General features: G+C 47.8%; 1 protein-coding gene across 4 annotated transcripts in view; it reads left to right on the top strand.

Annotated features, from left to right (window-relative positions):
* INTS3 (integrator complex subunit 3) overlaps positions 1-25,258 on the top strand; it is a 106,468-nt gene that overhangs the window by 8,034 nt on the left and 73,176 nt on the right. For all 4 annotated transcript variants that reach the window (XM_063946700.1, XM_063946701.1, XM_063946699.1 and 1 more), the window contains exon 2: positions 23,355-23,438. In XM_063946700.1, coding sequence (XP_063802770.1) covers positions 23,355-23,438 — 84 coding nt within the window. The remainder of the gene's footprint in view (positions 1-23,354; positions 23,439-25,258) is intronic.

Raw genomic sequence — 25,258 nt, 5'->3', positions numbered from 1 at the left:
GTTGTATGCAGACAGCGCTAACAGCCATTAGTGATGCACCGGGTGGGAATGTAGCGTTCCCAGCCACAGTTATTACCCTGACGTTATATCAGGCATGAGTGCTAGCTCTTGTGGTTACCATCTTACTGCTAGTGCATAGCCTTATACTGTGGTCTAGAGGCGACGTTACAGACATGACAGGGGTCACAGGCCCTAGGGTCACTGCTGGAGGGCACAGATGGGTAGTAATGTGCTGGGCACTAGTAATGACCAGTAATAATAAACCGGTGTAGCTGTGTGTAACGTGAGTATACGGCCGCCAGTCCCCGGTGCTGAATGTGTGGCAGATCCCAAACCAACATGGCATAGAGACTGGAAGGACAATCAGGGAACTGTGCTTATAAATCATACAGTATGTATAGGTGTGAGGAGACGTATAGCTGCAGCTAAATCTATATACCACTGGTAGGCCAGGCACAGGTTGACATTGGTAAAAAGTCGACACTGAAAAAGTTGACACAGAAAAGGCCGTCATGAGGTCATTATTGTGTCATTTACTCCGTAAAATGACTGGGAACCTCAATTAGCGCTCCGTGTCCCCCTGCAGCTGCGGGCCAGGTCACTGTTCCCAGTCCTAGTCCACGTGGATGGTATGGAAAATCATTCATGGTGTCTTACCCAGGAGAGAGATGCTGCTTCTGCTCATCTCAGACCGTGAGTCCAGCAGTGCACTCTGGGACTTGTAGTACTCTGCCTGGGATATCTAGTTTCTTATTACTATACGTCTTCCACCAGCGTGATGACCTGTCTTATTGGGTGTAGTAGTGTAATATATATAATATATATGTTATATAGAGATAGCAGACTGGTACTCTGATACTGTCACACGTTCTTATAAGCGCGGTTGTACGTGTCTGTGGCGGCTGGTCCTGGTTACACGCAGGTGGCTGTGTTACAATGAGTGTGCCATGTGCTAGTCAGCTGCATCCTGTACAGTTATTACTGGCAGCTCGGCCCCTGGCACTGTCTTGGCTCTTACACCTTGTGATACCCATGACATGTGGTAGAGGCTGAGGGGAGGCCTATGATGTGTGTGGTTGGCGCAGGCAGGTGGCTGAGGGGAGGCCTATGATGTGTGTGGTTGGCGCAGGTGGCAGAGGCTGAGGGGAGGCCTATGATGTGTGTGGTTGGCGCAGGTGACAGAGGCTGAGGGGAGGCCTATGATGTGTGTGGTTGGCGCAGGTGGCAGAGGCTGAGGGGAGACCTATGATGTATATGGTTGGCGCAGGTGGCAGAGGCTGAGGGGAGACCTATGATGTATGTGGTTGGCGCAGGTGGCACAGGCTGAGGGGAGGCCTGTGATGTGTGTGGTTGGCGCAGGCAGGTGGCAGAGGCTGAGGGGAGGCCTATGATGTGTGTGGTTGGCGCAGGCAGGTGGCAGAGGCTGAGGGGAGACCTATGATGTGTGTGGTTGGCGCAGGTGACAGAGGCTGAGGGGAGACCTATGATGTGTGTGGTTGGCGCAGGTGGCAGAGGCTGAGGGGAGGCCTATGATGTGTGTGGTTGGCGCAGGTGGCAGAGGCTGAGGGGAGGCCTATGATGTGTGTGGTTGGCGAGGCAGGTGGCACAGGCTGAGGGGAGACCTATGATGTGTGGTTGGCGCAGGCAGGTGGCAGAGGCTGAGGGAAGGCCTATGATGTGTGTGGTTGGCGCAGGTGGCAGAGGCTGAGGGGAGGCCTATGATGTGTGTGGTTGGCACAGGTGGCAGAGGCTGAGGGGAGACCTGTGATGTGCGGTTGGCGCAGGTGGCAGATGCTGAGGGGAGGCCTATGATGTGTGTGGTTGGCGCAGGTGGCAGAGGATGAGGGGAGACCTATGATGTGTGTGGTTGGCGCAGGTGGCAGAGGCTGAGGGGAGGCATATGATGTGTGTGGTTGGCGCAGGTGGCAGAGGATGAGGGGAGACCTATGATGTGTGTGGTTGGCGCAGGTGGCAGAGGCTGAGGGGAGACCTATGATGTGCGGTTGGCGCAGGTGGCAGAGGCTGAGGGGAGGCCTATGATGTGCGGTTGGCGCAGGTGGCAGAGGCTGAGGGGAGACCTATGATGTGTGTGGTTGGCGCAGGTGGCAGAGGCTGAGGGGAGACCTATAATGTGTGTGGTTGGCTCAGGTGGCAGAGGCTGAGGGGAGACCTATGATGTGTGTGGTTGGCGCAGGTGGCAGAGGCTGAAGGGAGACCTATGATGTGTGTGGTTGGCGCAGGTGGCAGAGGCTGAGGGGAGACATAGAAACATAGAATTTGACGGCAGATAAGAACCACTTGGCCCATCTAGTCTGCCCCTTTGATGTGTGTGGTTGGCGCAGGTGGCAGAGGCTGAGGGGAGACCTATGATGTGTGTGGTTGGCGCAGGTGGCAGAGGCTGAGGGGAGACATGTGTGGTTGGCGCAGGTGGCAGAGGCTGAGGGGAGACATATGATGTATGGTTGGCGCAGGTGGCAGAGGCTGAGGGAAGTCCTATGATGTGTGTGGTTGGCGCAGGTGGCGGACTGAGGGGAGGCTTATGATGTGTGTGGTTGGCGCAGGTGGCAGAGGCTGAGGGGAGGCCTATGATGTGTGGTTGGCGCAGGTGGCAGAGGCTGAGGGGAGGCCTATGATGTGTGTGGTTGGCGCAGGTGGCAGAGGATGAGGGGAGGCCTATGATGTGTGGTTGGCGCAGGTGGCAGGAGCTGAGGGGAGGCCTATGATGTGCGGTTGGCGCAGGTGGCAGAGGCTGAGGGGAGGCCTATGATGTGTATGGTTGGCGCAGGTGGCAGAGGATGAGGGGAGGCCTATGATGTGTGGTTGGCGCAGGTGGCAGAGGATGAGGGGAGGCCTATGATGTGTGGTTGGCGCAGGTGGCAGGAGCTGAGGGGAGGCCTATGATGTGTGGTTGGCACAGGTGGCAGAGGTTGAGGGGAGGCTTATGATGTGTGTGGTTGGCGCAGGTGGCAGAGGATGAGGGGAGGCCGCAGTGTGACGTATGCCCATCACACTGCGACGCATTGGTGTAATGATACCCCCTGGCACCCCCAGTAGCCGCCGCTGTAGTCTCACGCTTTACCCCACCCTCGTGCCCACCCAGCTGTCTGCCTGCTTGCTTTTGTGTCTGGTTTTTGTTGTGTTGCGGATTGCTGTGCGGTGCGTTGTGTGGTACAGCGGATTACTGTGCGGTGTGTTGTGTGGTACAGCGGATTACTGTGCGGTGTGTTGTGTGGTACAGCGGATTACTGTGCGGTGTCTTGTGTGGTACAGCGGATTACTGTGCGGTGTGTTGTGTGGTACAGTGGATTGTTGTGTGGTACAGCGGATTACTGTGCGGTGTGTTGTGTGGCACAGCGGATTGCTGTGCGGTGTGTTGTGTGGTACAGTGGATTGCTGTGCGGTGTGTTGTGTGGTACAGTGGATTGCTGTGCAGTGTGTTGTGTGGTACAGTGGATTGTTGTGTGGTACAGTGGATTGCTGTGTGGTGTGTTGTGTGGTACAGTGGATTATTGTGTGGTACAGTGGATTGCTGTGCGGTGTGTTGTGTGGTACAGTGGATTTTTGTGTGGTACAGCGGATTGCTGTGCGGTTTGTTGTGTGGTACAGTGGATTGCTGTGCGGTGTGTTGTGTGGTACAGTGGATTGTTGTGTGGTACAGCGGATTGCTGTGCGGTGTGTTGTGTGGTACAGCGGATTGCTGTGCGGTGTGTTGTGTGGTACAGTGGATTGTTGTGTGGTACAGCGGATTGCTGTGCGGTGTGTTGTCTGGTACAGCGGATTGCTGTGCGGTGTGTTGTGTGGTACAGCGGATTGCTGTACGGTGTGTTGTGTGGTACAGTGGATTGTTGTGTGGTACAGTGGATTGCTGTGCGGTGTGTTGTGTGGTACAGTGGATTGTTGTGTGGTACAGTGGATTGCTGTGCTGTGTGTTGTGTGGTACAGCGGATTGCTGTGCGGTGTGTTGTGTGGTACAGTGGATTGTTGTGTGGTACAGTGGATTGTTGTGTGGTACAGTGGATTGCTGTGCGGTGTGTTGTGTGGTACAGTGGATTGTTGTGTGGTACAGTGGATTGCTGTGCGGTGTGTTGTCTGGTACAGCGGATTGCTGTGCGGTGTGTTGTGTGGTACAGTGGATTGTTGTGTGGTACAGCGGATTGCTGTGCGGTGTGTTGTGTGGTACAGTGGATTGTTGTGTGGTACAGTGGATTGCTGTGCGGTGTGTTGTCTGGTACAGCGGATTGCTGTGCGGTGTGTTGTGTGGTACAGTGGATTGTTGTGTGGTACAGCGGATTGCTGTACAGTGTGTTGTGTGGTACAGTGGATTGTTGTGTGGTACAGTGGATTGCTGTGCGGTGTGTTGTGTGGTACAGTGGATTGTTGTGTGGTACAGTGGATTGCTGTGCTGTGTGTTGTGTGGTACAGCGGATTGCTGTGCGGTGTGTTGTGTGGTACAGTGGATTGTTGTGTGGTACAGTGGATTGCTGTGCGGTGTGTTGTGTGGTACAGTGGATTGTTGTGTGGTACAGTGGATTGCTGTGCGGTGTGTTGTGTGGTACAGTGGATTGTTGTGTGGTACAGCGGATTGCTGTGCGGTGTGTTGTGTGGTACAGTGGATTGTTGTGTGGTACAGTGGATTGCTGTGCGGTGTGTTGTGTGGTACAGTGGATTGTTGTGTGGTACAGTGGATTGCTGTGTGGTGTGTTGTGTGGTACCGTGGATTGTTGTGTGGTACAGTGGATTGCTGTGCGGTGTGTTGTGTAGTACAGCGGATTGCTGTGCGGTGTGTTGTGTGGTACAGCGGATTGCTGTGCGGTGTGTTGTGTGGTACAGTGGATTGTTGTGTGGTACAGTGGATTGCTGTGCGGTGTGTTGTGTGGTACAGTGGATTGTTGTGTGGTACAGTGGATTGCTGTGTGGTGTGTTGTGTGGTACCGTGGATTGTTGTGTGGTACAGTGGATTGCTGTGCGGTGTGTTGTGTAGTACAGCGGATTGCTGTGCGGTGTGTTGTGTGGTACAGCGGATTGCTGTGCGGTGTGTTGTGTGGTACAGTGGATTGTTGTGTGGTACAGTGGATTGCTGTGTGTTGTGTGGTACAGTGGATTGTTGTGTGGTACAGTGGATTGCTGTGCGGTGTGTTGTGTGGTACAGCGGATTGCTGTGCGGTGTGTTGTGTGGTACCGTGGATTGTTGTGTGGTACAGTGGATTGCTGTGCGGTGTGTTGTGTGGTACAGTGGATTGTTGTGTGGTACAGTGGATTGCTGTGCGGTGTGTTGTGTGGTACAGTGGATTGTTGTGTGGTACAGTGGATTGCTGTGCGGTGTGTTGTGTGGTACAGTGGATTGTTGTGTGGTACAGTGGATTGCTGTGTGGTGTGTTGTGTGGTACCGTGGATTGTTGTGTGGTACAGTGGATTGCTGTGCGGTGTGTTGTGTGGTACAGTGGATTGCTGTGCGGTGAGTTGTGTGGTACCGTGGATTGTTGTGTGGTACAGTGGATTGTTGTGCTGTGCGTTGTGTGTAATGGCTCTCAGGCGGCTGCTGGCGTTGGGAAATATTTAATGTTTGTAAATTGCTGACCCAGGTGACCCCGCACTTTTATCCAGTCCTATAAGAAGCCGGCTAATAACATTGATATGATTGCTGGGATAAGAGTGCTTGCTGCAGTGTTATATGGTGTAACGGGTCAGTCCTGTCTGTATATCAGTAACCAGTGCTGGGTGCAGTGTTATATGGTGTAACGGGTCAGTCCTGTCTGTATATCAGTAACCAGTGCTGGGTGCAGTGTTATATGGTGTAACGGGTCAGTCCTGTCTGTATATCAGTAACCAGTGCTGGGTGCAGTGTTATATGGTGTAACGGGTCAGTCCTGTCTGTATATCAGTAGAACAGTGGATTGTTGTGTGGTACAGTGGATTGTTGTGTGGTACAGTGGATTGCTGTGCGGTGTGTTGTGTGGTACAGTGGATTGTTGTGTGGTACAGTGGATTGCTGTGCGGTGTGTTGTCTGGTACAGCGGATTGCTGTGCGGTGTGTTGTGTGGTACAGTGGATTGTTGTGTGGTACAGCGGATTGCTGTGCGGTGTGTTGTGTGGTACAGTGGATTGTTGTGTGGTACAGTGGATTGCTGTGCGGTGTGTTGTCTGGTACAGCGGATTGCTGTGCGGTGTGTTGTGTGGTACAGTGGATTGTTGTGTGGTACAGCGGATTGCTGTACAGTGTGTTGTGTGGTACAGTGGATTGTTGTGTGGTACAGTGGATTGCTGTGCGGTGTGTTGTGTGGTACAGTGGATTGTTGTGTGGTACAGTGGATTGCTGTGCTGTGTGTTGTGTGGTACAGCGGATTGCTGTGCGGTGTGTTGTGTGGTACAGTGGATTGTTGTGTGGTACAGTGGATTGCTGTGCGGTGTGTTGTGTGGTACAGTGGATTGTTGTGTGGTACAGTGGATTGCTGTGCGGTGTGTTGTGTGGTACAGTGGATTGTTGTGTGGTACAGCGGATTGCTGTGCGGTGTGTTGTGTGGTACAGTGGATTGTTGTGTGGTACAGTGGATTGCTGTGCGGTGTGTTGTGTGGTACAGTGGATTGTTGTGTGGTACACTGGATTGCTGTGTGGTGTGTTGTGTGGTACCGTGGATTGTTGTGTGGTACAGTGGATTGCTGTGCGGTGTGTTGTGTGGTACAGCGGATTGCTGTGCGGTGTGTTGTGTGATACAGCGGATTGCTGTGCGGTGTGTTGTGTGGTACAGTGGATTGTTGTGTGGTACAGTGGATTGCTGTGCGGTGTGTTGTGTGGTACAGTGGATTGTTGTGTGGTACAGTGGATTGCTGTGCGGTGTGTTGTGTGGTACAGCGGATTGCTGTGCGGTGTGTTGTGTGGTACCGTGGATTGTTGTGTGGTACAGTGGATTGCTGTGCGGTGTGTTGTGTGGTACAGTGGATTGTTGTGTGGTACAGTGGATTGCTGTGCGGTGTGTTGTGTGGTACAGTGGATTGTTGTGTGGTACAGTGGATTGCTGTGTGGTGTGTTGTGTGGTACCGTGGATTGTTGTGTGGTACAGTGGATTGCTGTGCGGTGTGTTGTGTGGTACAGTGGATTGCTGTGCGGTGAGTTGTGTGGTACCGTGGATTGTTGTGTGGTACAGTGGATTGTTGTGCTGTGCGTTGTGTGTAATGGCTCTCAGGCGGCTGCTGGCGTTGGGAAATATTTAATGTTTGTAAATTGCTGACCCAGGTGACCCCGCACTTTTATCCAGTCCTATAAGAAGCCGGCTAATAACATTGATATGATTGCTGGGATAAGAGTGCTTGCTGCAGTGTTATATGGTGTAACGGGTCAGTCCTGTCTGTATATCAGTAACCAGTGCTGGGTGCAGTGTTATATGGTGTAACGGGTCAGTCCTGTCTGTATATCAGTAACCAGTGCTGGGTGCAGTGTTATATGGTGTAACGGGTCAGTCCTGTCTGTATATCAGTAACCAGTGCTGGGTGCAGTGTTATATGGTGTAACGGGTCAGTCCTGTCTGTATATCAGTAACCAGTGCTGGGTGCAGTGTTATATGGTGTAACAGGTTAGTCCTGTCTGTATATCAGTAACCAGTGCTGGGTGCAGTGTTATATGGTGTAACAGGTTAGTCCTGTCTGTATATCAGTAACCAGTGCTGGGTGCAGTGTTATATGGTGTAACGGGTCAGTCCTGTCTGTATATCAGTAACCAGTGCTGGGTGCAGTGTTATATGGTGTAACGGGTCAGTCCTGTCTGTATATCAGTAACCAGTGCTGGGTGCAGTGTTATATGGTGTAACGGGTCAGTCCTGTCTGTATATCAGTAACCAGTGCTGGGTGCAGTGTTATATGGTGTTACAGGTCAGTCCTGTCTGTATATCAGTAACCAGTGCTGGGTGCAGTGGTATATGGTGTAACGGGTCAGTCCTGTCTGTATATCAGTAACCAGTGCTGGGTGCAGTGTTATATGGTGTAACGGGTCAGTCCTGTCTGTATATCAGTAACCAGTGCTGGGTGCAGTGTTATATGGTGTAACGGGTCAGTCCTGTCTGTATATCAGTAACCAGTGCTGGGTGCAGTGTTATATGGTGTTACGGGTCAGTCCTGTCTGTATATCAGTAACCAGTGCTGGGTGCAGTGTTATATGGTGTAACGGGTCAGTCCTGTCTGTATATCAGTAACCAGTGCTGGGTGCAGTGTTATATGGTGTTACAGGTTAGTCCTGTCTGTATATCAGTAACCAGTGCTGGGTGCAGTGGTATATGGTGTTACGGGTCAGTCCTGTGTAGGAGATACACTGAGTGTTATTGTAGCACGGAGGAGACCCGGTGAGAGGGGTTTCGCTCTCCCTCATACAGCTTCCGTCTGTCTGTATCTCTCAGTATGCTGGGTAAAGTGGTATATGGTGGTACGGGTCAGTCTTGTCTGTATCTCTCAGTATGCTGGGTGCAGTGATATATGGTGGTACGGGTCAGTCCTGTCTATCTCTCAGTATGTTGGGTGCAGTGGTATATGGGGGTACGGGTCAGCCTTGTCTGTATCCCTCAGTGTGCTGGGTGCAGTGTTTTATGGTGTAACGGGTCAGTCCTGTCTGTATATCAGTAACCAGTGCTGGGTGCAGTGTTTTATGGTGTAACGGGTCAATCCTGTCTGTATATCAGTAACCAGTGCTGGGTGCAGTGTTATATGGTGTTACAGGTTAGTCCTGTCTGTATATCAGTAACCAGTGCTTGATGCAGTGTTATATGGTGTTACGGGTCAGTCCTGTTTGTATATCAGTAGCCAGTGCTAGGTGCAGTGTTATATGGTGTTACGGGTCAGTCCTGTCTGTATATCAGTAACCAGTGCTTGATGCAGTGTTATATGGTGTTACAGGTTAGTCCTGTCTGTATATCAGTAACCAGTGCTAGGTGCAGTGTTATATGGTGTAACGGGTCAGTCCTGTCTGTATATCAGTAACCAGTGCTTGATGCAGTGTTATATGGTGTTACAGGTTAGTCCTGTCTGTATATCAGTAACCAGTGCTAGGTGCAGTGTTATATGGTGTTACGGGTCAGTCCTGTCTGTATATCAGTAACCAGTGCTGGGTGCAGTGTTATATGGTGTACCGGGTCAGTCCTGTCTGTATATCAGTAACCAGTGCTGGGTGCAGTGTTATATGGTGTACCGGGTCAGTCCTGTCTGTATATCAGTAACCAGTGCTTGATGCAGTGTTATATGGTGTTACAGGTTAGTCCTGTCTGTATATCAGTAACCAGTGCTTGATGCAGTGTTATATGGTGTTACGGGTCAGTCCTGTTTGTATATCAGTAGCCAGTGCTAGGTGCAGTGTTATATGGTGTTACGGGTCAGTCCTGTCTGTATATCAGTAACCAGTGCTGGGTGCAGTGTTATATGGTGTAACGGGTCAGTCCTGTCTGTATATCAGTAACCAGTGCTGGGTGCAGTGTTATATGGTGTTACAGGTTAGTCCTGTCTGTATATCAGTAACCAGTGCTAGGTGCAGTGTTATATGGTGTACCGGGTCAGTCCTGTCTGTATATCAGTAACCAGTGCTGGGTGCAGTGTTATATGGTGTAACGGGTCAGTCCTGTCTGTATATCAGTAACCAGTGCTGGGTGCAGTGTTATATGGTGTTACAGGTTAGTCCTGTCTGTATATCAGTAACCAGTGCTAGGTGCAGTGTTATATGGTGTAACGGGTCAGTCCTGTCTGTATATCAGTAACCAGTGCTGGGTGCAGTGTTATATGGTGTAACGGGTCAGTCCTGTCTGTATATCGGTAACCAGTGCTGGGTGCAGTGTTATATGGTGTTACAGGTTAGTCCTGTCTGTATATCAGTAACCAGTGCTAGGTGCAGTGTTATATGGTGTACCGGGTCAGTCCTGTCTGTATATCAGTAACCAGTGCTGGGTGCAGTGTTATATGGTGTAACAGGTTAGTCCTGTCTGTATATCAGTAACCAGTGCTGGGTGCAGTGTTATATGGTGTTACAGGTTAGTCCTGTCTGTATATCAGTAACCAGTGCTGGGTGCAGTGGTATATGGTGTTACGGCTCAGTCCTGTAGGAGATACACTGAATGTTACTCTAGCACAGAGGGTTGGCACTCTCCCTCATACAGCGTCAGTCTGTGCCCCGGCTCCGCTCCCCTGTTACTCTGCAGCGTCTGTGTAACAGCCCCTGTCACCCGCACACGTCAGTGACAGCCTTATAGTCACATCCCCAGGTGTACAGCGCTACAGAGTATGCTGGCGCTATAGCAGGGTTATGATAAAGCTGAATATTTATCTTATTTAAAACCCTTTAAGAGGCCTAAGAACACTGTACGCTATTAACGTATGGAGTACCGTAAGGGTACGCACGTTGCGTAACAATCGCTTAGCCGTGGTCGAGACGCTCAAGCGTCACGTTTGCTCACGGCCAAGTGATCACAGGCCGGCACGCTATTGGCTGCTGACTAACGTAATGGTTCGCTATAGCGTAGCGGACGCTCGGGACCACGAGGAGATCACCAGCGGCGCAGATGCTCACAATGTTTAAACCTTTATATCTAAACCATGAACAATGTAATATGCTGTAAAACCTTAGTGTAGAGATAGGGTGTAGATGCAACACAGTGTAACCTTATTAACTTAAAAGCTGTTCGAGCGTCACCGACGCTCTGGGAATACTTAACACTATAAGAAATACACAACTACCGGGCTTAGGGTCTAACGCCTTATATGGATGTTATACTTGCAAAAAGAATAATACAGTACAAGTCATACACTACAATATAACATAGACTAACTAACCAGATAACTACACAGGAAATACAATACAATACTATTACGTTTAAGGAAAAATGAGAGAGAAAGAGGAGAGAGAGAGAGAGAGAGAGAGAGAGAGAGATATGGCCCACAATAACAAGAAAAACAATATGATTGCGGAGAAAAACTTACGCACAAAGGGGAACGATCGCATGCGCCTCTGGACATCCAGCTCCCGATTATCAGCAATGAGAACCGTTGAAGAGTGAGCTGGATGTGATTGGCTTGTCTATTTATGCCCCACGCACAATACAATTCAATGGTCCCTACAATCTCATTGTTTATTGGACACAGGAATTCGTCTTCGCATTATAACAAAAGGTCATAGGTTGATTCATTACAGGTGGGCTGTGACAATTTCCAACTGCTCAGGTGGGTGGGAAACTAGGTTTTCCGCCGCATGGATAAGTAAGTGCAAATAATAGTAAATGGACATAAACTTCTTATGTCCATAACTATTCGCACGAGCGATTAATCTGTTTCAAACCAACACCGGAATATTGCTAATTAAATATTCTTCCGATGGATACTAAACACCACTGTATTACTCCTGTCTGACCCTTCGTATCAAACAAAGAGGGATTTCTCTGTCCATGAACATGCTACATTAACTAAACTTTCAGATTCTATCAAAGGGACCATAATCTACAAAATACATTATATGGTGAAAATATGTAACGAAAGAGTCGCCCGCTAGACGTATGCAATCTCTACCGTAAATGCGCATACCGTGCGCCTGCGGGTGCCCGCAACAGCGAGTATGTGCACGCACGGGAGAGCGCACGCATGCGCAGCAGGGACACATATGAGGTGCAAATATGGCAGTGTGCATCGTGATATTTTTCTGACTTTGACAGTCCACCCTTTGGCAGTCAACAATAACTGCCACTTCCTAAAACATTTCAAAAAGAGAAAAATATATGTCAAGTGTAAATACATTTCCATGGTTGGGTAGGGGAGGAGAGGAGAAGGTAGGAAAAGGGTATGACCTAGTGAGATAGCAGAAGCATGTGTGTATGAATCCGTGTTTGGGGGTCATGTATCATCGTGCCGTACGTGTTTTAAATCAAGCTTCGAGGTATTGCGAAGTATACATTTGAATTCCTTCTTATCCCGTGGTACGGGTCTGTGGATTGGCTGTCAAACTTTACCGAGCTCTTTTCGACTGTGGTTGTAACAAAATGGGGAGCACATTTTAGTTGATGATACATGAATGGGGGAATATGTGATTGCTGATATCTGTGCCTGTATTCCCTATCGACTATGTGTGTAATTACCTGAAGGTTGTAGAGATGAAGTAAAGACATAATTACGGTAAATGCAGTGGTATTCTATGTCAGGTTAATGAACATTTGTCGGTTGAAGTCTTGTTCGGTGTCTGTTGAATGCAGTCTTCTTTGTGCTTTTGCCAAAAGGCGTGTGGGCAAAAAGCTTTGTCAATGTCCATAGACTTACAAAAGTGTTGGGCTAGCGTAATTTTAAAATTTCTAGGGAAACTGGGGGTCTATGGCATAGTTCATCAAATATCTGTGTATAAGGTTGTCAAAACTTCTTCTTTAATCCATCAGTTGTCTGTATACAGGATCATCAAATTCCTCGTCAAAAGTGGGTCTTTTTACCTTGGAAAAAACGGAAAAACAGGTGAAAGAAACGGACCGTAGAAATCGCATTTTCATCACATCATTGTTTCTACAGTTGGGTCATAAATCAAATCCATTGGAATTACAATTTCCTCACTCCTTAAACTCATCACCCTAGTACTTCGTTTACACTTCGTTAAAGCCTGACCGCATCTAAATATCAAGCCAATCGTTATGACAACACCTAAGATACATAGGAGAAACTTCCCTACATCCATTATGACTCCTTGAGCCCATTCTCCTAAACCAGAGAACCAATTTCGCGGGTTCAACCATGACACCCAACTAGTCAGCTCATTACTCACAGCAGCAAGGGTGAGATTGTGTCTCCTGCGAAATTCCCACTTCAATTGGAGAATATCGTCCATCTTTTGGTCTATGACCTCGACCGGGTCCTCGGTACTATTCGTTATATATGTGCAGCATTTCACGCCGTACTGCGTTGCCAGTGTGACACAATATCCACCTGTTACTGCCGTGAGATAATTGAGAACCATTCTATGCTGAACCAGTTCTGTTTTATAAGCTTGAAGTTCTCTTCCAGTATACCTAAACGTGTCATCATACATTTCTGTGATATTGTCTAACAAATTTGCGAGCGCAGATATGTATTTATAATTCAACACTCCTCTGGCGGTGCGAGTGATGTCTAACGCAAGTAGAAACTGAATCCCGGTGGATTCATGGATCATGTCAGAGGCCGGATGCTCTGTTCTTTCTATCAGGTGCCGTTTAACTACGTGCTCGTAGTGGGTGTGAGTATAAGGAGCTTGGGCAACACGGTGAATATCTTTCATTTTGGCATGTGATACAGTCATTACTTCAGGCAGTACTTTTCCAATATAACACAATCCTTCAGAGTTTGGGGCAAGCCACTTATACGCCTTCCTCCCGCATATGAAATATGCATCATCGGGGAGAACATATGGGACGGAGTAGGACATAACCATATTACACATCTTCCATATGAAATCTCCTAACCCTAATTCTCCCATCTGTCTAGTACACGTATCAGCTTGTACGATATGTGCACAGTATCCTGGGGATACCTCTCCAACTCTCGTAATCCTACTTCCTAGGGTATACCTATATCGGAAAGATTTTCCTCTACTGGCTATGTGGCGTATAAGCTCTGTATCTGTCGGCATTCTATCTGCTCTATATGAAAAGGTCATGGTTTGGTTACTCCATGACACTTCCCAATTTCCCGGCTTTCGGGGATTGGAAATGTTAAAACATATTAGGGACTTATCCACATGATATTGGTGGAGCTTCAAACTAGGAGGACTGGAGATATTAAACCTCCTGTCCACCGGCCTCCCACCACTTGGCTCAAGTACCTCCCCTATCGTTAAAGGAAATGGTACTAGTCCTGATTTGCTATGACCTTGAGGTACTTGAGAGCATACCCAACAATCTGTTTGATTTAACACACTACCCACTAAGGAGTGATAGTCACTCAAGGGGTGCCGGTCCATGTGGATATTAAAACTGGATTGGCATTTCTTGATGCACCCATCCTCAACTACATTGTCACAGAGCCTACAGATACAGTTTTCTTCAGCTAACAATCCTTCACAATTCCTTCTATGGTCTATATTATCGGATCGTTTTCTGATACTCGCCTTTGCTTGTTGATTATGTTGTTCTCGGAAAACTACGCCTCCATCTCTGTCATCAGAACCCATTCCAGAACCTTTCTCGACCTCCAGGGTACTCTCGCCGGAACAGACTGCTCTGGTCAACATCATGGTCAACAGGAAAATCCGGATCACAGTCTCTTGAGGCAAGTCCATCTTATAGGAGGAAACGAAGAAGAATGAGAAGGGGGAAAAATAATTTGAGGGAGAGGGGATGGGAAGTGGAGAAAAACAATAAAAGGGAAACGGGGGATCGACAACTGCTTTTGATCTTGTGATTTTCAATGCTCAGGTGCCGCCTCAGTCCTCCTGGAACAGACACTCCAGTGATACAACTTCCTCTACCGTCTGTTCCTTATCACGGGACCCCTCTGGATCAGCAACCTTCTTACAATGGGACGAATTAACCCAAGTCTCTCTCTCGGCAACCTTCAATGCTGTAGTGCTAGTCAATAAGACTTGGTATGGTCCCTCCCATCTGTCAATAAGGCAACCTGAGCGTAGAAAATTCCGTATCATTACATAATCCCCAGGTTCAATGTCATGACAATTACTATCTGGCAAATCAGGAATCACTAACTTCAGATTGTCATTTTGATTCCTTAGCTGTTTACTCATGTTAACCAGGTACTTTACAGTCACTTCATTGTTACACTTCAAATCATCCTGAGGGTTAATCATAACATGCGGTTGTCGACCAAACAAGATTTCAAAGGGAGACAGATTAAGAGGGGACCTGGGAGTGGTTCTGATGCTGTACAGTACAATGGGTAAAGCTTCTGGCCATGTCAATCCTGTCTCTGCCATAACTTTGCTCAGTTTATTTTTAATAGTGCTGTTCACTGTTTCCACCTTCGCACTCGCCTGTGGACGGTATGGAGTGTGCAGCTTGCTATCAATTCCCATCAACTTACACATTCCTTGAAAGACATCACCTGTAAAATGGGTACCCCTATCACTTTCGATAATTCTAGGGATACCATATCTACATACAAATTCCTGCACAATTTTCTTAGCAGTAAACATAGCGGTATTTGTGGCCGCAGGAAATGCTTCGACCCAATTTGAGAACACATCTATACAAACAAGTACATATTTCAAATTTCGACAAGGGGGTAATTGTATAAAGTCAATCTGTATTACCTGAAAAGGACCGCCTGTAGGTGGGACATGAGATGGTTCTGTTGGTATTGCCTTTCCGATATTCTTTCTCAAGCATGTAAGGCATGACATTGCTCTCTTACTTGCATGAGATGAAAATCCTGGGGCGCACCAATATGCTCTTACCAACTTGCACATTCCTTCCTTGCCCAGATGAGTCAGCCCGTGAGCTGCCTCAGCTAAACATGGAAGATATGCTCTGGGGGCCACCGGTTTACCTTGTCCATCCGTCCAGAGTCCTGAGGACTCCTGGCCATATCCCTTTGCCTTCCAGACTGCCTTTTCCTGTGTGGAACACAAATTTTGCATCTCACACAACTTCTGTGTGTTGATGGTATTAAATACCATCAGTTGTGTGGTGTCTGTCTGTCTGGGGGTACCAGCTGCTAACTTAGCTGCTTCGTCTGCTCGGCTGTTACCAAGTGATACTGGGTCCTGGCTATATGTGTGTGCTTTACACTTGATAACAGCCACTCTGTCGGGTTCCTGTATCGCTGTTAGAAGCCTTTTTATGTGAGTTGCATGCGCTACCGGTGTACCAGCTGCTGTCATGAAATTTCTGAGGCGCCATAGGGCTCCGAAATCATGGACTACCCCGAATGCGTATCTAGAGTCGGTGTAGATATTGGCTGATTTGCCCTTAGCCAATTCACATGCTCTGGTTAGGGCGACCAGTTCAGCAACCTGGGCTGAGTGAGGTGGGCCTAGCGGTTCTGCTTCTATGGTGCCTTGGTCATCTACGACTGCGTATCCAGTACACAAGTCTCCCGAGTCTGACTGTCTGTGACAACTACCGTCCGTGTAGAAAGTTAGGTCTACATCTTCCAGTGGGTTGTCACTGATGTCAGGCCTTGCGGTAAAATTTTGGGTCAAATATTCCATACAATCATGTGTGTCCTCCTTTGTATTAAATTCTCCTTCCCCACCACTCTCATCCTCCACCCTTTGTGCCTGTCCAGGCACACCTGGGAGATATGTTGCAGGATTTAATGCACTGCATCTCCTTATGGTGATGTTTACGGGGGCCATTAGTGCCAATTCCCATCTTGTAAACCGCGCTGATGAGACGTGCCTGGTTTGGGCAGAATTTAGCAAGGCTGACACTGCATGTGGTGTATGAATTGTGAGGTTGTGACCTAGCACTACATCTTCGCTTTTCGTTACTAGCAATGCTATCGCAGCAACGCTTCGCAAGCATGTGGGGAGGGATCGCGCTACCGTATCTAGCTGAGCGCTATAGTATGCTACCGGCCTGCTGGCATCACCGTGCTTTTGGGTTAAGACGCCTGCTGCGCAACCAGCACTTTCTGTTCCGTACAGCTCAAAGGGTTTCCCATAGTCTGGCATACCTAATGCTGGTGCCTGCGTTAGGCACTGTTTAAGTCTCTCAAATGCCATTTCGGACTCGTCTGTGTGCGAAATCCGATCAGGCTTGTTTGAGGAAACCATCTCCTGCAAAGGTAATGCTAGAATGGAAAATCCTGGGATCCAGTTACGGCAATACCCACACATTCCTAAAAACGTTCTGATCTGTTGCTGGGTTTGAGGCAGAGTCATGTCTCTAATTGCTTGAATTCTATCAGCGGTCAGGTGTCTCAGTCCTTGTGTTAGACAGTGTCCCAAATATTTTACCTTAGCTTGGCATAATTGCAACTTGTCTTTGGAAACCTTGTGTCCTGTGTCTGAAAGATGAAACAGGAGCTGTTTCGTATCCTTCAGGGATGCTTCCAATGAATCAGAACACAGTAGTAGATCATCCACGTACTGTATCAATACTGATCCACTCTCTGGTTGGAAAGACTGTAAACAATCATGCAAAGCCTGGGAAAATATACTTGGACTGTCTATGAAACCTTGTGGTAATCGAGTCCATGTGTATTGGACTCCTCTGTATGTAAATGCGAACAAATATTGGCTGTCAGGGTGCAGAGGTACCGAAAAGAAAGCGGAGCAGAGGTCAATAACAGTGAAAAATTTTGCAGTGGGAGGGATTTGCATAAGGATGACAGCTCGATTTGGCACTACGGGGAACTGACTCTCAACTATTTTGTTAATCCCCCTTAGATCCTGCACTAGCCGGTAACCCCTCCCCCCACTCTTTTTCACAGGGAAGATGGGACTATTGGCAGTGCTGGACGTTCTTACCAGAATGCCCTGTTGTAGCAAGCGCTCTATTACTGGGTATACTCCTAACTCCACCTCTGGCTTCAGAGGGTATTGTGGGATTTTTGGAGCTATCCTACCATCTTTTACTTGCACAATTACTGGAGCTACGTTTGCCATCAATCCAGTGTCTTGTCCGTCTTTAGTCCACAGTGACTCTGGTATCTGGGATGTCATTTCTTCTACTTGGGATGGAGTCCTATTTGTCATAATGGTATGTGACATTAATTTTGATGGGGAGTCTAACATGTCTCGCACTTCCTGAGCGTGATTCTCAGGTATGTCCAAGAATACACCTTCAGGAGTACAATAAATGACGCACCCCATTTTACACAATAAGTCTCTTCCCAGGAGATTAGTCGGTGCCAATGCAGCCAGCAAAAAGGAATGCTTGGTATGTAAAGGCCCTACTGTAATCTCGGCTGGTTTGCTAACAGGGTAGTGCTGGACTACTCCCGTTACTCCCATGGCTGGAATTGTCTTACCAGTGGTTCTCATGCCCACTGTCGAATTTATCACTGACTTGGCCGCCCCCGTATCTACAAGGAAGTTTAATGATTTACCAGCTACATTAATTGCAATTTCGGGTTCACTCCCAAGACTTGCAATCAATTTTACTGGCTGCAGATTACAGGTATGGCCACACCCCTATTGGGTATGGTGACCTCCCTGAATCCCGCTGGCAGCAACTACCTGTGAAGGGGTTAAATGGGAACTACCAGAGGCTTGCCAGTCTCTGTTCGGGGGGTATCTTTTTGTTTCCCCTGCATGTGGCTCATAACTCCGTTTCTGCGGACCATGCTCCCAATGTCGTGTGTCGTGTCGTTGTCTAGGGGGTTGATATGAGTTTTGTGAATGTTTCACTCTACAGTCTCGTGCCATGTGTCCCTGTCTATGACAAGAAAAACAAGTTACCACATTTGACTTACCCACAGGGTTTGGTGATTTATACAAAGGCTGCCTTGTGGTCAGGGCCTGTATACTTACGGCCATTAACTTATCACCTTGTGATTCCCTGTGTCTGGTGATATTCCGATCGTGATCCACAGCTGCCTCTCTCAAAGTAGCCACCGACAGACCTCGCCAACATGGTTGCGTGGTCTGTACCCTTGTTTTTAATGTCTCTTTTAAACCATCCATCAGTACAGATACTGCTACTTCTCGATGGTTTATGTTTGTTTTAATGTCCTCTATACCTGTGTATTTTGCCATTTCTAATAATGCCCTGTGAAAATATTCTGCAGCAGTTTCTGACTCTCTTTGTTTAATGGAGAAAATCTTGTTCCATTTAACTACCGCTGGAAAATACTCTTTTAATTGTAAACTTATTCTTTTTACATTATCTTTGTTGTACACATCTGTAAGAGGTACATCCTGATCCAATCCACAGTCAGCTAAAAATTGAGCTGCGTCGACATTGGAGGGTAAACATGCCCTCAACAATATCTGCCAGTCTTTGTTATTGGGCTCTAAAGTGTTCCCTAGGTCTCTGATGTATTTCTGGCTGGCAACTAAGTCTTTCCTAGGGTCAGGGAATTCAGACACTATGGTTCTTAATTCCATTCGGGAAAATGGGCTGTACATGGCAATATTCCTAACAGGAGTGATTCCTGTTGTGTCAGTTTTCCCATTTGGAACTGCTATTACCCTCACAGGATTAAGTCTACTAACATCATTCTGTGTAGGTTCTACAGCCTGTGGTGAAATGGTTTCAGCATAGTGTATGGTGCCGTACTTACCCGTAGATACGACCTCACCTGTCCCTCCGCTAGGGGGCTTTGTTACTAATCTTATGGGTTGGGCCGTGCCTACTGTTGTTTCTGATATGGTGGCTGCTAGAGAGAGCGCCGATATTGTTGCCGATTCGTCCTCTTGATCACACTCCTGGGGAAAGTTCAAAACAGGGTACAACTTGCACGGGTTAGTACTTGCATTGGTTAACTTATTAACATTTACACAGTTGCTAAGTGTTTGTTTGTTACACCCTAGTGCGTCATTCTCCGCAACCAATTTCTCTCCTGATATGTATGGTGGCGGCGGGGCCGTGGCTATCAATTTCTTGATAGGATTAGATCCCGCCGCCAGAGCCAATCCTCTCTGTATTTCACCCTCCTGTTGCCATAACTGCAAATAATCATAATGCTGGATTCGTCTCTTTGTTGATTTAATGAGACATATCCTCCTCCTTAAATTTTGTAACACTTCTGGGCTAAAGCTACCTACTCTTGGGAATTTCTCCCCGTCATGTACAGTCATTCTCTCCCATTCATCACATAAAACCTCTGTGTGTGAACCATATTTTTCACACATTACGTACCTTGCCGACCCGACTGGTCGGTTTACTGAATCAACTTGAACCGAGGTTGATCGCCCCCTTCCTGAACAATTGGCCCCCATAACTTGCAGGCGTTGCTTTCACCACCTCTGACCTTCAATCAGGGTCTTCAGCGAACCCTTACAAAAACCAAAATGTTCACGATAGGCTGACGGTGGCGGTTTACCGAGTACCCCACTCACTCGCCCACGCCGACCAATACGACCTACACACTGCCTTAGCGCTGGCGTACTCGACCCAGGGCCCCTAGGAACCTCTATTTACTGGAACATGTGAGTGTGTTCCGCAGAGCATTGACCCTTTCCAGTAACTATTGGTTGTTGGACAATTCCTGAGTGACCAGCGAACTTCCCTTCAGAAAATAAAAAATTACACAAATCACGTCAGAATGTACAAATAGTGTTTATGACCGGGTTCGTACACAAATGGTACTGGTCAGACTAACTAATGCACACAATTACGTGCGGTACAATCGTTCAGCACATAAGCAACTAATCTTATGTGCTGAGCGACCAGTGGAATCGAAAATTTCGGCTGCAAATTCCTTCAGCCAGAGCTTTATTGGCCTATATGGGTTTTGCACCAACCCCCTGGGTTGTGCCCTTTTCTCTTATTTATAGCGGACTTCTTTGTCTGCTGTACCTGGACCTCCTGGTCTTGTTATGGACCTCCTGGTCTGTGCTACAGTATGACCTCCTGGTCTACTACACTCTACTGCTCAAATTTTATATTTAACAAGGGATGCCTCCCTAGCCACCATGTACGACACTTACATGCATGTACCTCTGCGAGAACTCGACTTCTTGTGGTTCAACCTTGAAAATTGTATAAACTTATATATACAAAACACTCACTCACCACATGTATACTTTTGTTTCTATTTCTATTTCTGCGCAGAAATTTTCTTTAAACCAGATGTGTTGTGAATTTGGAGAAGGATCTGTTAGTCTAAATTTCGGACACTAAAATAAACTTGCGCTATTTATCGCGTTGCCACCTTTTCGCCTGTTAAAATAACACTAGCGTGTGATTTGAGTTACGTGGGCGTACCCGGGCGCTCCGTTGCGTAATATACGCTGCGTGCGTCGGCCTTTGAGTTGCGTACGCGAGTCTCACCCTTTGTTAGAGACACGTGTACGCAAAGCAAATATCCACCGTAACACAATGTACACGTTTATCAATGTAGATGATCCTCGATCATCTACCGAACCCCACGCCAATCTCTCCTTGTACCTTTAGGTAGAGTTACGTGTGCGCTTTACTTTATCCCTTAATGTATTACTTTTACACTTTAACTATGAAATAGCGACAAATCTCTCTTAGCACGTTTTATCAATTATAAAATGGCAAACAGGAGAGTGATATATGAAAAATACACGACTGAAAAGGAAATGCAGATATGTGCGTGCGTACGCAAGACAGAAATAAACAGTTTTAAAAGACACTAGTGTGTTGTTCTTACCTCCGGTTCCGGATTCCTTCAGCACCCTTTACTAAGCGAAGCAGACGCTTATCCAGACAGCACTACGAGGAATATGATCTCCCGCCCTTTGCTGATGGATAATGTCTGCTGAAATTACCTAGCAGAGATATGTGAAGGACGGACGAGCCGCCAATTGATAAAGCTGAATATTTATCTTATTTAAAACCCTTTAAGAGGCCTAAGAACACTGTACGCTATTGACATATGGAGTACCGTAAGGGTACGCACGTTGCGTAACAATCGCTTAGCCGTGGTCGAGACGCTCAAGCGTCACGTTCGCTCACGGCCAAGTGATCACAGGCCGGCACGCTATTGGCTGCTGACTAACGTAATGGTTCGCTATAGCGTAGCGGACGCTCGGGACCACGAGGAGATCACCAGCGGCGCAGATGCTCACAATGTTTAAACCTTTATATCTAAACCATAAACAATGTAATATGCAGTAAAACCTTAGTGTAGAGATAGGGTGTAGATGCAACACAGTGTAACCTTATTAACTTAAAAGCTGTTCGAGCGTCACTGACGCTCTGGGAATACTTAACACTATAAGAAATACACAACTACCAGGCTTAGGGTCTAACGCCTTATATGGATGTTATACTTGCAAAAAGAATAATACAGTACAAGTCATACACTACAATATAACATAGACTAACTAACCAGATAACTACACAGGAAATACAATACAATACTATTACGTTTAAGGAAAAATGAGAGAGAAAGAGGAGAGAGAGAGAGAGAGAGAGATATGGCCCACAATAACAAGAAAGACAATATGATTGCGGAGAAAAACTTACGCACAAAGGGGAACGATCGCATGCGCCTCTGGACATCCAGCTCCCGATTATCAGCAATGAGAACCGTTGAAGAGTGAGCTGGATGTGATCGGCTTGTCTATTTATGCCCCACGCACAATACAATTCAATGGTCCCTACAATCTCATTGTTTATTGGACACAGGAATTCGTCTTCGCATTATAACAAAAGGTCATAGGTTGATTCATACAGGTGGGCTGTGACAATTTCCAACTGCTCAGGTGGGTGGGAAACTAGGTTTCCCGCCGCATGGATAAGTAAGTGCAAATAATAGTAAATGGACATAAACTTCTTATGTCCATAACTATTCGCACGAGCGATTAATCTGTTTCAAACCAACACCGGAATATTGCTAATTAAATATTCTTCCGATGGATACTAAACACCACTGTATTACTCCTGTCTGACCCTTCGTATCAAACAAAGAGGGATTTCTCTGTCCATGAACATGCTACATTAACTAAACTTTCAGATTCTATCAAAGGGACCATAATCTACAAAATACATTATATGGTGAAAATATGTAACGAAAGAGTCGCCCGCTAGACGCATACAATCTCTACCGTAAATGCGCATACCGTGCGCCTGCGGGTGCCCGCAACAGCGAGTATGCGCACGCACGGGAGAGCGCACGCATGCGCAGCAGGGACACATATGAGGTGCAAATATGGCAGTGTGCATCGTGATATTTTTCTGACTTTGACAGTTAGCTATTACAGTATTAGGGTAACATCATCTCCCGTTCCTAATTACCCGTCCTATATCCGTGTCCGGGTGCGGGGTTGCGTGTGGGTGTAGGTACAGTGTACGCTGCCTCTGATGGAAGCCCCTTCCCAGCACCCACTACTCTGCCTGTAATACAGAGTAACCTTAATGCTCCCAGGGAGCCATAGCGGAGCTGATGCCTCATTTATAGTGACCGCTTATCCTGCCGCCCCTGCTGGGGGATCGTCCTGATTATGTGTATGCTAGGGTGTGGCTACGCCCTGCACTCCTGGCACAGTGGCGTAACGGTTAGCATTGCTGCCTCACAGCACTGAGGTCTTGGGTACGACCCCTACCAGGGTTAAATGTGCGGAGTTTGTATGTTCTCCCCATGTTTGTGCTGGTTTCATAGCGCATTATTCCGGGGACTGTGATGTTCGCACCCCATTACCCAGCTCCCGCTGTACCCCTGTCCTGTACGGTCACCTATGTGTTTTATCTGACGCATGCTGCACTTCGGCGTATGCTGGCGCTATATAAATAAATGTGTACACTGGTGATGTCCCGTGTGTTGCTCATCTCCCTCTCTTTCCTTTTCAGCGTCTGGAGCGCTGCATGGGGCTGGTAACCTCCATGACGACCGGCGTGTCGGAGCGAGAAGCCAACGACGCGCTCAATGCCTACGTAAGTACATCTGGACCCGCAGTCTGAGACGTTGGGCGACATGATTGTGTTCATCTGCCTGGCCTGGTGTGATGTGACCCGACGGAGTGGCTCCTCAGCCATGCGCGAGGCATGAGGTCCACAGTGCCTCCTGCTCCAGTGACCCCCTGCATTCCCCCTGTACTATATGGGGTCTGTGTCCCTGCGGGCATATTACCGCCATAATCCCCCATGTCGCTGTGATGTGCCCCCCAGCCTCCGTTCACAGGGGTCAGTCCTATCAGGTGCGAGTTCCGTTGCGCGAGCCACGAGCTGCCGTTTTTACTGAAAATTTATTTTGCAATCCAATGACAGATTCGCATTGAAGCAGTGACCGCGCATTTCACTGTCCGCTACCCCCATGTATGATTCTGCTAATGGAGCGCTCCCTCTTCTGGGGTGCAGGAAGGTCTCCCCACTTTTCTCCCACATCACATATGGGTGGATTCGCTAACCCCCACTGCGAGTGTCGCCAATGGGCGTTTTAATTGGATTGGAGGATACTCTGGAGCGCGCATTTGTGAAATGAACTCGCCCTCGCAGATTGGTACCTGATGGGAATGAGCCCCTATACAGTCTCCGGGCCTGTGTCAACCTCGCTGGGATCAGGGGTAGCGACAGGGGGACCTTCCCACAGCGCTCTGTGGGTGACGCTGCGTCCTGCGTGGCGGATCAGTAACTCACAGGGCGGTGAGAGGAACATTTACCCCACATTTAATGTCACGAAATCATAAATCATGTGACGGGTGGGTGCGCCCTGTAGCGCTGTGAGGGTGTCACTCACCGGGGTGTTATTGTTGGTATTACCATGTCTGCCGCATACACAGATATAACACATACTGCACCTGCAGAGCTTACACTCTATTCCCCCGCCTCAGGTACCCTGACACACACAGCGGGGGTCTGACGCTGGGATATAAGTGCTGGTGAGTGTATGATAGGGGGTGATATTGTGTATACACAGATATACTGCACCCGCAGAGCTTACACTCTATGACGCTGGGATATAAGTGCTGGTGAGTGTATGATAGGGGGTGATATTGTGTATACACAGATATACTGCACCCGCAGAGCTTATACTGTATGACGCTGGGATATAAGTGCTGGTGAGTGTATGATAGGGGGTGTTATTGTGTATACACAGATATACTGCACCCGCAGAGCTTACACTCTATGACGCTGGGATATAAGTGCTGGTGAGTGTATGATAGGGGGTGATATTGTGTATACACAGATATACTGCACCCGCAGAGCTTACACTCTATGACGCTGGGATATAAGTGCTGGTGAGTGTATGATAGGGGGTGATATTGTGTATACACAGATATACTGCACCCGCAGAGCTTACACTCTATGACGCTGGGATATAAGAGCTGGTGAGTGTATGATAGGAGGTGATATTGTGTATACACAGATATACTGCACCCGCAGAGCTTACACTCTATGACGCTGGGATATAAGTGCTGGTGTGTGTATGATAGGGGGTGTTATTGTGTATACACAGATATACTGCACCCGCAGAGCTTACACTCTATGACGCTGGGATATAAGTGCTGGTGAGTGTATGATAGGAGGTGATATTGTGTATACACAGATATACTGCACCCGCAGAGCTTACACTCTATGACGCTGGGATATAAGTGCTGGTGAGTGTATGATAGGAGGTGTTATTGTGTATACACAGATATACTGCACCCGCAGAGCTTATACTCTATGACGCTGGGATATAAGTGCTGGTGAGTGCATGATAGGAGGTGTTATTGTGTATACACAGATATACTGCACCCGCAGAGCTTATACTC

The sequence above is a fragment of the Pseudophryne corroboree genome, chromosome 12 (assembly GCF_028390025.1).
Source record: "Pseudophryne corroboree isolate aPseCor3 chromosome 12, aPseCor3.hap2, whole genome shotgun sequence".
Classification (NCBI taxonomy): Eukaryota; Metazoa; Chordata; class Amphibia; order Anura; family Myobatrachidae; genus Pseudophryne; species Pseudophryne corroboree.
The sequence above is the reverse complement of the archived record's forward strand: the minus strand, read 5'-3'. Positions and strand labels throughout refer to the sequence as shown.